The following is an 11,898-nucleotide window of genomic DNA, read 5'->3' on the forward strand; positions in this document are numbered from 1 at the left end:
AAATTTTTAAAACATAAAACTAGAAAAAAAGAAAAAAACTAGCATTCTTTATTATAGCCCTGAGTTTAAGCTCTGACTCTGCCATTTGTAAGCTATGCCATGTTAAGCAAGTTATTTAATTTCTCCCAGCTTCAATCCATCTATAAAACAGAGATACTATCCACCTCCCAGAGTTGTTGAAGACTAAATGAGAACATAATCACAGCACCTGTTACATAATAAATACTGGATAAATGGTAGCTGTTGTTACTCAAAAACCATTGTTCTCATCAAGTAGGTGTTAAGGCTGCTATAAATGGATATCTGAAAGAATTCCATGATATTCTCAAGACACTCTGAAATAAAGCAGTCAATGTTCAGCATTCAGAGTTATCCTCCTGTAAACCTGGAAACTGGTGACCGCCTGGGTCAGTAATCTTGGGATATCACTGAATGTACAGAATAAATGACACACCCAGAAAGTGAGAACCTACTTTGTACATCACTATTTTCATTAAAGAAATGATCAAAATATGAAAAGAAGGTAACTGGCTGTCTTCAATGAATTTCATTTTATTGTTTTTTCTTCACATATTTCTTATTTTTAAAAATCCTCAGAGATTTAATTACTTAGCAAATGCCTTGGGCTAGAGCCTTATCTAGAGGACCTACATGCCAACCTCAGCATCACAATGTCATAATAAGGTGGAGAACCATACAAAATATGCTGTCTACAAATGTCAAAACAATTGGAAATTCTAGGAGTGTGGAAGCTTGGAGAGACCTGTTAAATGATCTTGCATAACTCCTGTAATATACCTTTCTTGATTAAAATTAGGCATTTAAAAAATGGCCAAAGTAGCTGAAACTCAAAAACTGAATTCTAGGCAAGGTATGCCAGAAGATACAGCAATTGATTCCAAAACAATAGACAACACAAATCCTATAACATGAATTAAGCAATTTCCATATTCTATAACCTCTTACAAAAAATTCTCAAATTTCTTCAAAGAACTAATCCACCTAGAAAGGAAGTTTTTCTCAATATACACACAATTATTTGCATACTTAAGAGACTTAGATTCAGAGGGAAAGGGAAAGTACAGTATCTCAAATAGCGAAAAAAGTTGGGTTTTTTTAGTCATCTTACTAAGTCTGCTGATATTCAGAAAGTGAAGCCATACTAAAACGGTGATGTTTGCACTATACCGTGGATGTAATTAAATCTGTCATGAAAAGCGTTGGAAACTGTACTTAACTCCATGCTGATAAAAAAATTTTCATAGGCCAATATGTCCGGATTAAAACTACTAACGACTGTTGTACGTCTGAAAAGTGAAGGATCTGTGCCAACACCCTTAGGAAAAAGTCTTTCCCTTCCCAACAAAAATCTATCATGATAAGCAAGAAACTATTTAACATGTTAACCTGAAACCCTCACCTGAGCTAATTCCTTTAAACCACAATTAACTCTTTAACTATCATGACAATAATGAAGAATAAAGGCCTCCCTAGTTAAATTCCAGAAGTAATCCTTTTATGCCACACAGCTCATTCCTTTACCCCAGTTACATTAGGGTCATGCCTTCTCTCCAGAAAAAAAATAAAGAGGTTTGGTGATTGAGGTTTCTTTTTTCTAAACTTTATTTCAAAAAGGTAAAGCACACCTTAAGATCCAGAGAACTCAGTTCTCAAAGAAACTGATACTATAGTTATCTAACTAGATACCATTGGTAATAAATTACCAAAAGCTAATACTTCTTGCTTTAAAAAGCCCATGCTAATAATGCCTGGCTGGTCATAAGTCACACTACCAAAAGGCCATAAAACCATAAATTGGTTCAAGTGCATTACCAACAATAGAAAAACGCTAAATTGTAATATTAAAATAAGTGTGAAAATTTTTAATTAAAACTAAACACTACCTATAACAAGCACACTACCTGTACTTACTAAAAAGTAACACCACCTATAGTTCAGTACCATTAATTATCACCTCAACCGCAGGAAGAATCATCTGACCCCCAAGTTGATCTTAACCTAAGGGTGTTTTCAATCATGCCCTTTTTATCTTCCTGCCCTGTTTTCAGGGCAAATCTCATTGTTAATGTGCCACTGAGTAATTATGCTCTGACTTGAAATGCACTATAAAGTACCGTTTTCATGGACGATTTTTTCAAGACACGCTTCGCTGAGCTCTCAAACCATTTACCCAGGACTTAGACATACAGGATGCCCATACATTTTAAATGAAGTGGCATGGCTAAACATCAGGCAATTCAGGACATTCATCAGCCAAACCATTCATGTACATGGTTTATAGATGGAGCTTAGTGACAGGCAAGCAGCTGGTCTAAATGCTAGCTAGCATGTTAAGAAAAAGTTGTAAACCCACCCATCCCCAAACGACTTAGTCTAGGAACTTATGCCCCACATTTTGAGACGTCTAACACAAGGTTGGAACAAAACCAACACTGTCATCTTTGCTGTTCCTAAAAGCGATCTTATTTAAAACATTCTGTCCTCTACACAAGCTACAGAATGGACTCAGCAAGAGATCATTTAACTAAAAGTAGAATTCACTGTATTATTCTTCTGCTATACTACAACACCGATTGCATTAAAATACTCTCCTCAGCAAACTGCTTTTTATAATAAGTAAGAAGTGCGTTTCATGTTACAAAAACTTTTACAGTACCGATTCTGCTAGGGTAAACGGACTCTCAGGCATCTGTACTTTTATCCTACATATTTTCCTTTACGTAAGACTGACAGGAATTTGACTAGCCCACCCCGACACTGGTCCAACACCCCCGGGCTGTAGCAAGAAGCCACGTTTTACTCGAGAAGACCGTTTCCCCACCCCTCGTTAAAGTAATGCCTGTGGCCGCTTGAGACTTCCCCGACCGAGCTCCAGGAACTTGCAGGTTTAAATGGCCAAATTGGAACCAACCAGGGCAGCTGTCATCTGAAACTCAGGAAAGCTGAGACCAGCCAACTCTGCTGAACAAGGACGGGTGCGGAGAGATGGGACCGGGCGCGTCGGAGGGAAGGCATCAGGCTCCCCCCAACCCCCCATCAATTGGCTTTTCTGCAACCCCAGCGCCGCCATCCTGTTCCTGAATAATTAAACCAACTGGAGAGGGAGTGAGGTGGCCAGAGGCGGTTTCTGGTCCGAGTTTCCCGAGCCGAGGCGGTGGGATCGAGAGGCCGAGGGCTACACCCCCGGAGCGCTGAGAGCTTTATCGAGGGCCAGGGAGAAAAGGGGGCGACCCCGCGGCCAGCGGGGTGGCCGGAAGCGGAGCGCGGGGAGTGACGTGGAGGCGGGGATGACAAAGGGGCACGGGGACCCCGGCCGCGCGGCCCGCGGGCCCGCAGGGGCCGGGACAGGTGGCCGGGCCTGGCCGGGAACAATGGGGGGCCGAGGCTGCCCCCTGGCGCTCACCTACCTCCGGTGCCCTCCGAGTTCTCGTTGAGGCTGCCCGAGGAGTCGTGCTGGGCGCCCACACACCCGCCCATGGGGGCCCCCGGCGCCTCGTCCGCCACCTCCGGGCGCTCGTCCGGGCCCGCCGCCGCCTCTGCCGCCGCCGCCACCGAGCTCCGGACAGGCGCGCCGCTCCTCTCGCCCGCCGCGGCCCAGCCTCCGCCCCCCTCGCCGCTCCACCCACCGCCTTGGCTCGGCCCCTTCCTCCGCGCCCACTTCTACCTCAATCCCCGGGCCGCCCGCCCGGCAGGCCTGTCCCGCGCGCCGCCCTCGCCTCCGGCTCGGCCCCGGCAGGCCGGGGCTGGCCCATCCCGGGCGAGCCGCAGCGCCCGCCTCACCCCTTCACAGACCCGCACACCCGCGTCCAGGCGAGCCCAGCGCCGGCGCCGCCCGACCGCCAGGCCCCATCGGCCCCCACGCCGCAGCGCCACCCTCCACTCCCGAGGCCTGGCCTCAGCCGGGCCACCCCGGAACAGCCGGGGAGGGCGGGGCCGCGGGAGGCCGCGCACTGATTGGCTGCGGGCGAGGCCGCGGGCGGAGGGGTAGCCGGGAGGCGACGAGGCAAGAGGAGGGGGCCTCCGAGCTGGAGAAAAGGAGGTGACCGGGCGATTGCTCCCAGGGACTAGGCGTGGAAAGCAGGCGTGGAGGAGGGAGAGGCGAAGACGGGAAGAAGAAAAGAAGTCGATGAAGGGAGAGAGAGCAGGAAAGGAGGAGCAAAAGTGAGAAAGGAAAAGTGGAAAGGGGCGAAATCGAGTTTCTGACTCCTCGGGCGGCGTCAGCTCTTTCTTGTAGAAGCGGGTCGGGAGCGGAAGGTGGTGGTGCACAGAGCAGTAGTGATGGGAGACTCGCAGGCGGGGTCCCAAATAACTGGCAGAGGGAATGCATTAGGCTGGCCGAAGGATGAAGTCCCAGCACCTTTTGGATTTGTGTAGAGTTCAGTGGGTTGGTATCCCGAGTCTGGGCTTACCCTTGCCTGCCCCACCCCCTTGCCCCCTAAAATCTCTGTGCCCCATTATTAGACGCAGAGGCGGTCATTGTGGTTGCAAACTGAACTCAGATTACAGAGGCAAGCCATCCGGTGCAGGGAGAGATAAGCGTGGACCTTAGTTCAGGGGACGTGAGCTAGTTTCATTCCCACAGGACTGATTATTCAGACACAGTGCTACTTCTCAAGATCCTCCTTTTAAGTATCCTAAGTCGTCTTTAGAACAAAGTGAAATATAAATAAATAAAATACCCTGCTTTTTCTAAACTAGAATTTGGTACACTGACCACGCCCGACGTTCTTGGCGGTTGCTATCCCAGTCTAAGCCAAATTGTTAATGGTCCCTTCAGAATCGTGCTTCTTGCCATGATGCCTTAAAATTTTTATCACCTCGCTTGGGTCTTTCTAAAGCTTATTTCTGCCTAAGAGCTGTTTTAACTATCTGCTCCATTTTTATAATCAGATTTCTTTTTTTAACATCCTGGGTCAGCTTTTGCTTAGCATTAAAGAAACAGATTTAAGTAAAATACCTAGGAAAGAGAATCTATGCAGCTTGGAATTTGCATTTAAATATATTTTCATACACTGCTGGTGGAAGTGTAAATTGGTTCAATCTTTTTGCAAAGCAATTTGGAAACACAGATCAAGAGCCTTAGAAATGTTCACACCCTTTGACTCAGGATTATCCCACATGTGGGAATCTAGCTCACAGAAACAGTCCAAAAGAGAGACAAAGATTCATTTGATAATCAGATTAAAATGAATGTCCAACGAACAAACAAAACCCTATACTTATATGAAAATACAGAAATGCCTTGTGAGAAATAGAAGTCTGCTATATCAAATTTATACTGACAAATTAGCGTTGTCCTGGGTACTCATGAACATTCAAAGAGCTTATATACAAGTGACATCTTTATGAGTTTTCAGAGGGTGCTCTGATATTCAGTTACTGTGTTATAAAGCCTTCTATCTGATCATTCTCTGCTAAGTATTCACATTGGCAGATGGACACATCACTTCGTCACTTCCCCAAAGGAGAGAAGCTGCATACTGATATCTTCAAAGGGATTGCTTTGTTCTAAATTTTGCTCTAGAAACTGTAGAAACCAAGACTTCCACAATGTCTATTAAACAGATGGTAGGCACCCAAGCGATGAGTGCTTTCTGAGGAGCATTGAGGAGTTGGCACTAGGAAGAGAGAACAATGTCATTGAGAAATTCTTAGCCATGGATGTTCTCCACCTTGCCTTTATCTTAAACCAGAGACAGAAATTCCCAGGAGAGAGTAATGTGGTAGTTAAGGGCCCCACAGAATCTGGCTTTATCCTGTACTAGCTGTATGACCTTAAATTTCTGTACAGCTCAGTTTCCTCACCTGTAAAATTGGGCCAATAATAATGCTGCAAACCCTGTGGGAACTCCTTATTAACTCTCCTCCTTACTTCACCTCTAGCATCACCTGTCTAACCATACTGCATGACCCAATCCACTTAAGATGTTTTATATAAACATGCCTTTTTCTACTTTTTTATAACATCTTTATTGAGGTATAATTCATATATCATAAATTCACCAGTTTAAAGGGTAGGATTCAAATAAATTGGTGCAGCCACCATGGAAAACAGCATGGCGATTCCTCAAAAAATTAAGAATAAAACTACCATGTGATCCAGCAATTCCACTACTGGGTATTTATCCAAAAAAATTAAAAACACTAACTTGGGACTTCCCTGGTGGCGCAGTGGTTAAGAATCTGCCTGCCAATGCAGAGAACATGGGTTCGAGCCCTGGTCCAGGAATATCCTACATGCCGTGGAGCAACTGAGCCCGCATGCCACAACTACTGAGCCCGTGTGCCACAACTACTGAAGCCCACGCACCTACAGCCTGTGCTCCGCAACAAGAGAAGCCACCGCAGTGAGAAGCCCACGCACCGCAACAAAGAGTAGCCCCTGCTCACCACAACTAGAAAAGGCCGCGCAGCAACGAAGACCCAACGCAGCCAAAAATAAATAAATTTATATAAGAAAACCCCACTAACTTGAAGAGATGTGTGTACCCCCATGTTCATTGTGGCACTATTTACAATAGGCAAGATATGGAAACAACCTAAGTGTGATCAGTGAATGAATAGAGAAAATGTGGTGTATATATACAATGGAATATTAATTGAGCCATAAAAAGGAGACCTTGTCATCTGTGACCACATAGATGGACCTCGAGGGCATTATGCTATGTGAAATAAGTCAGACAGAGAGAGATAAATACTGTATGATCTTACTTACCTGTGGAATCTAAAAAAAACAATGTAACTCATAGATACAGAAAACAGGTGGTTGCCAGAGGCAGCAGGTGGTGTGTTAGCAAAATGGGTGAAGGAATCAAAGGTACAAACTTCCAGTTATAAAAGAAATAAGTCACGGTGATTTAAGGTACAGCATGGTGGCTAAAGTTAATAACACTGTATTGCATATTTGAAATTTGCTAATGGACCCTTCATACAAATGGGGATTATATGAGGTCTTTTGTGACTTGTTTCTCTCATGTAGCATAATGTTTTCAAAGTTCATCCATGTTGTAGCACGTATCAGTACTTCATTCCTTTTTATGACTAAATAATATTCCATTGTGTGGGTATACTACATTTTGTTTGTCTATATGTCAGTTGATGAGCATTTAGGTTGTTTCCGCTTTTTGGCTATTATGAATAAAGCTGTTGTGAACATTCATACACAAGTTTTTGTGTGAATGTAGTTTTCAATTGTTCTGGGTAGATACTTAGCGGTGAAATTGTTTGGTCATATGGTAACTCTATGTTTAAGTTTTTGAGGAATTGGCAAACTGAATTTTCCAAAACAGCTGTACCATTTTATATTCCCACTAGCAGTTTATAAGGGGATATAAAATGGTGCAGCCATTTTGGGTATGTAGGGTATCTCATTGGGATTTTGACTTGCATTTCCCCAATGACTAATAATGTTGAGTGTCTTTTCATGTGCTTATTGACCATTTGTATCTGTTTTTGGAAAAATGTCTACTCAGATCCTTGGCCCATTTAAAAATAGGATTATTTGTCTTTTTATATTGAGTAGTAAGGGTTCATCATATATTCTGATGAATATCCCTTAGCAGATATATGATTTGCAAATATTGTCTCCCATTGTGGATTGTCTTCTAATTTTGTTGATATTGCACCTTTGAAGCATGAAAGTTTTTAATTTTGATAAAAAGTCTATTTTACCTATATTTTCTTTGGTTTCTTGTGCTTTGGACCTCATACCTAAGAAACCATTATCTAATCCAAAGTCATGAAGATTTATGCTTGTTTTCCTCTAAGAGTTTTACAATTTCAGCTCTGACTTTTAGGTCTTTAAGCCACTTTGAGTTAATTTTTATATATGGTATGAAGTAGGGGTCCAACTTCATTCTCTTGCATGTGGATTTCCAGTGTCCCAGCATTTGTTGGAAAGACTGTTCTTTATCCCATTGAATTGTCTTGGCACCCTTTTTGAAAATCAGTTGACCATAAATGTTTGAGTTTATTTCCGGACTCAATTCTTTTTCTTCTTTATGTCTACATTAGTCTTTATGTCTGTTTTTATGCCAGTACCACACTATCTTGATTACTGTCGTTTTATAGTAAGTTTTGAAGTTGGGAAGTATGAACCTCCAACTTTATTCTCCTTTTCAAGATTATTTTGGCTTTCTGGATTTCTTACATTTCCATATATATTTTATCAGCTTTTCCATTTCTGAAAAAAAAAAGACAGCTGGAATTTTGATGGGAAATGTGTTGAAACTGTAGATCAGTTTAGTGAGTATTGCTGTCTTAACAATATTAACCTTCCAATTGAGGAACATGGATGTCTTTCCACTTATTATGTCTTAAATTCCTCTCAATGACATTTTATCGTTTTTAGTGTACAAGATTTGCACTTCTTTTGTTAAATTTACTCCTAAGTATTGTATTCTTTTTCATGCTATTGTAAATAGCATGATTTTCTATTTACAAATAGATTTATTGTCTTTATTTCCTTTTCAGATGGTTTGTTACAAGCATATGGAAATACAGTTGAGCTTTGTATATTGATCAAGTATCCTACAACCTTGCTGAACTTGTTTATTAGCTCCAGTATTTGTGTGTGTGTGTGTGTGTGTGTGTGTGTGTGGTACGCGGGCCTCTCACTGCCGTGGCCTCTCCCGCTGCGGAGCACAGGCACCGGACGCGCAGGTTCAGTGGCCATGGCTCACGGACCCAGCCGCTCCGCGGCATGTGGGATCTTCCCGGACCGGGGCACGAACCCGCGTCCCCTGCATCGGCAGGCGGACTCTCAACAACTGCGCCACCAGGGAAGCCCCAGCTCCAGTAGTTTTTGTTTCATGTATTTTGGGGCTTTGTTGTTAGGTGTTATATGCTTACAATTGTTATACCTCCAGTGCCTTCTTTATTCAGCTAATTCTCCAAGGAGAACTGGCAAAGGGAAAGGAGGAAGGAGAAGAAATGGGTAGGAGGGGAAAAGGGAAGGGAGAATGAAGTCCAGTAGCTGTCAAACTCTAGTGTGGATTTCAGTCACTCGGGGAGCTTGTTAAAATCACAATTTCCCAGAGATTCTGATGGTGGAGTCTTGGAACCAGCATTTTTAATGCATGCATCAGGAGTTTCCTGATGCAGTTTGGTCCACAGATGGAATTTCACAGAACACATGTTCTTGACAAAACTTGATTCTCCACATTCCCTGCCAACCTGTTTTTACTTTAGTCTTTCTCATCCTCTACAAATGGCACTCTAGTCCATCCAATTGCTCAAGCCTCAAACTTAAGAGTTATTGGTGATTCCCCCATGTTCCTCACCTCCTGCACCCAGTCCATTATCAAGTCCTTTATATGCTATCCATTAAATATATTCTGAGTCTCTCCTCTTTTTCCCTGTCTGTGTTGCCACCAGCATCTCTCACTTTGGCTACTGCAATACCCTCCTAAATGGCCTTCCTGTACCCTTTCCCACCTCCTCCTATAATTCATTCTCCAGTCAGCAGCCATCATGATTTAAAAAAAATTTTAACATAGTACACTGCACATACTTAAAGTGTATACTTTTATAAGTTTAACAAATATATACACCTATGAATCCATCACCACAATCAACATAATGAATATATCCATCACCCCAAAAGGTTTCCTCATGCCCCTTTGTAATCCCTGTCTACTGCATCTCCCGAGTCACCTGTCCCCAGGTAACCACTGATCTGCTTTATGTCACTATAGATTACTTTGCATTTTCTAAAAATTTCTGTAAATGAAACCATACAGTATGTACTCTGTTTGGTATGGCTTCTTTCACTCAGCATAATTATTTTAAGATTCATCCATATTTTAGGGTTTATTCCTTTTAGATACTGAGTAGTTTTCCACTGTATGTTTATGCCAGTTTGTCCAATCACTTGGTGAACTTTTGGGTTGTTTCCAGCTTTTCGTGATTACAAGTAAAGTTGTTATGAACATTTGTGTACAAGTCTATGTATAGGCACATCCTTTTCTTTCTCCTGGGTAAGTATCTAGCAGTAGAATGGATCAATCATATGGTCATTTTTGGGGGGGGGGTGTTGTTTGTTTGTTGAATTTTATATTATTTGGTTTTTTATACAGCAGGTTCTTATTAGTCATCAGTTTTATACACATCAGTGTATACATGTCAATCCCAGTCGCCCAATTCATCATACCGCCACCACCCACCCCCCACCGCTGCTTTCCCCCCTTGGTGTCCATATGTCTGTTCTATGTATCTGTGTCTCAATTTCTGCTCTGCAAACCGGTTCATCTGTACCATTTTTCTAGATTCCACATATATGCTTTAATATACGATATTTGTTTTTCTCTTTCTGACTTACTTCACTCTGTATGACAGTCCCTAGATCCATCCACATCTCTACAAATGACCCAATTTCGTTCCTTTTTATGGCTGAGTAATATTCCATTGTGTATATGTACCACATCTTTTTTTTTTCTACATCTTTATTGGAGTATAATTGCTTTACAATGGTGTGTTAGTTTCTGCTTTATAGCAAAGTGAATCAGTTATACATATACATATGTTCCCATATCTCTTCCCTCTTGCGTCTCCCTCCCTCCCACCCTCCCTATCCCACCCCTCTAGGTGGTCACAAAGCACCGAGCTGATCTCCCTGTGCTATGCAGCTGCTTCGCACTAGCTATCTATTTTACATTTGGTAGTGTATATATGTCCATGCCACTCTCTCACTTCGTCCCAGCTTACCCTTCCCCCTCCCCATATCCTCAAGTCCATTCTCTAGTTGTTTGTTTGTTTTTAAAGAAACTACCAAACTATATTCCTAAGTGGCCTTACTGTTTAGATTCCCATCAGTATTGTATGAAAACTCCATTCCCCCACATCATCACCAACACTTGGTTTGGGTCAGTTGTTTTTTGTTTTTTTTTTTGCGGTACTCGGGCCTCTCACTGTTGTGGCCTCTCCCGTTGCGGAGCACAGGCTCCAGACGTGCAGGCTCAGCGGCCATGGCTCACAGGCCTAGCCGGTCCGCGGCATGTGGGATCTTCCCGAACCAGGGCACGAACCCCGTGTCCCCTGCATCGGCAGGCGGACTCTCAACCACTGCGCCACCAGGGAAGCCCTGGGTCAGTTTTTAATATTAGCCATTCTAATAAGTGTGTAGTATCTCACTGTATTTTTAGCTTTCATTTCCCTAATGACTAATGATGTTGAATATCTTCTCCTGTTATTATCTACAATTTGTATATCTTTTGTGAAGTGTATGTTCAAATCTTTTGCCCATTTGTAAATTGGGTTGTTTCCTTATTACTGAGCTTTGAGAGTTCTTTATATTTTCTGGATAGAACTCTTTTATCTGATATTTAATTTGCAAATATTAACTCCTATTCTTTGCCTTATCTTTTTATTCTCTCTGTTTTTTTTTAATTGGTCACACTGCACGGCTTGTGGATCTTAGTTCCCCAACCAGGGTTTGAACTTCAGCCCTCAGCAGTGAAAGCACAGAGTCCTAACCACTGGACCACCAGGGAATTCCCTTTATTCTCTTAAAAGTGTCTTTTGAAAAAACAAAATTTAAAAATGTTGATGAAGTTCAGTTAATCAATGTGTTCTTTTGTAGATCATGCTTCTGGTGTCATATAGAAAACTCTTTGCCTAACTCAAAGTCAGAAAAACTTTCTCCCTTTTTTTCTTCTTTGCTCTTTATAGTTTGGGGCTTTACATTTAGGTTTATTATCCATTTTGGGTTAATTTTTGCATATGGTGTAAGGTATGAATCAAAGTTTGGTTTCTGTAATTTTGGTTTTGAATATAAATATACATCATTTAGGAACATTTGTGGAAACTGTCTTTTCTCCTCTCAACTGTCTTTGCACTTTTGTAAAAATAAAGGGTTGTCCGATTTCCAATAGCCAAGAC

At 42.4% G+C, this 11,898-nt stretch overlaps 1 protein-coding gene across 4 annotated transcripts in view; it reads right to left on the reverse strand.

Moving 5' to 3' along the window:
- Positions 1–3,884, reverse strand: part of UBTD2 (ubiquitin domain containing 2) — a 57,580-nt gene extending 53,696 nt beyond the window's left edge. Inside the window, exon 1 of one of the 4 annotated variants that reach the window (XM_060296602.2) lies at positions 3,686–3,884. Coding sequence is in view for 2 of the 4 variants with exons in the window: in XM_030829940.3 (XP_030685800.1) it covers positions 3,425–3,498 (74 nt within the window). In the remaining 2 variants the exon portion in view is untranslated. Of the gene's footprint in view, positions 1–3,424; positions 3,610–3,685 lie in introns of those variants that run through there. The other 3 variants (XM_060296603.1, XM_030829940.3, XM_030829941.3) reach the window with 3 other exon arrangements.
- Positions 3,885–11,898: the final 8,014 nt, after the last annotated feature.

The sequence above is a fragment of the Globicephala melas genome, chromosome 3 (assembly GCF_963455315.2).
Source record: "Globicephala melas chromosome 3, mGloMel1.2, whole genome shotgun sequence".
Taxonomy (NCBI): Eukaryota; Metazoa; Chordata; class Mammalia; order Artiodactyla; family Delphinidae; genus Globicephala; species Globicephala melas.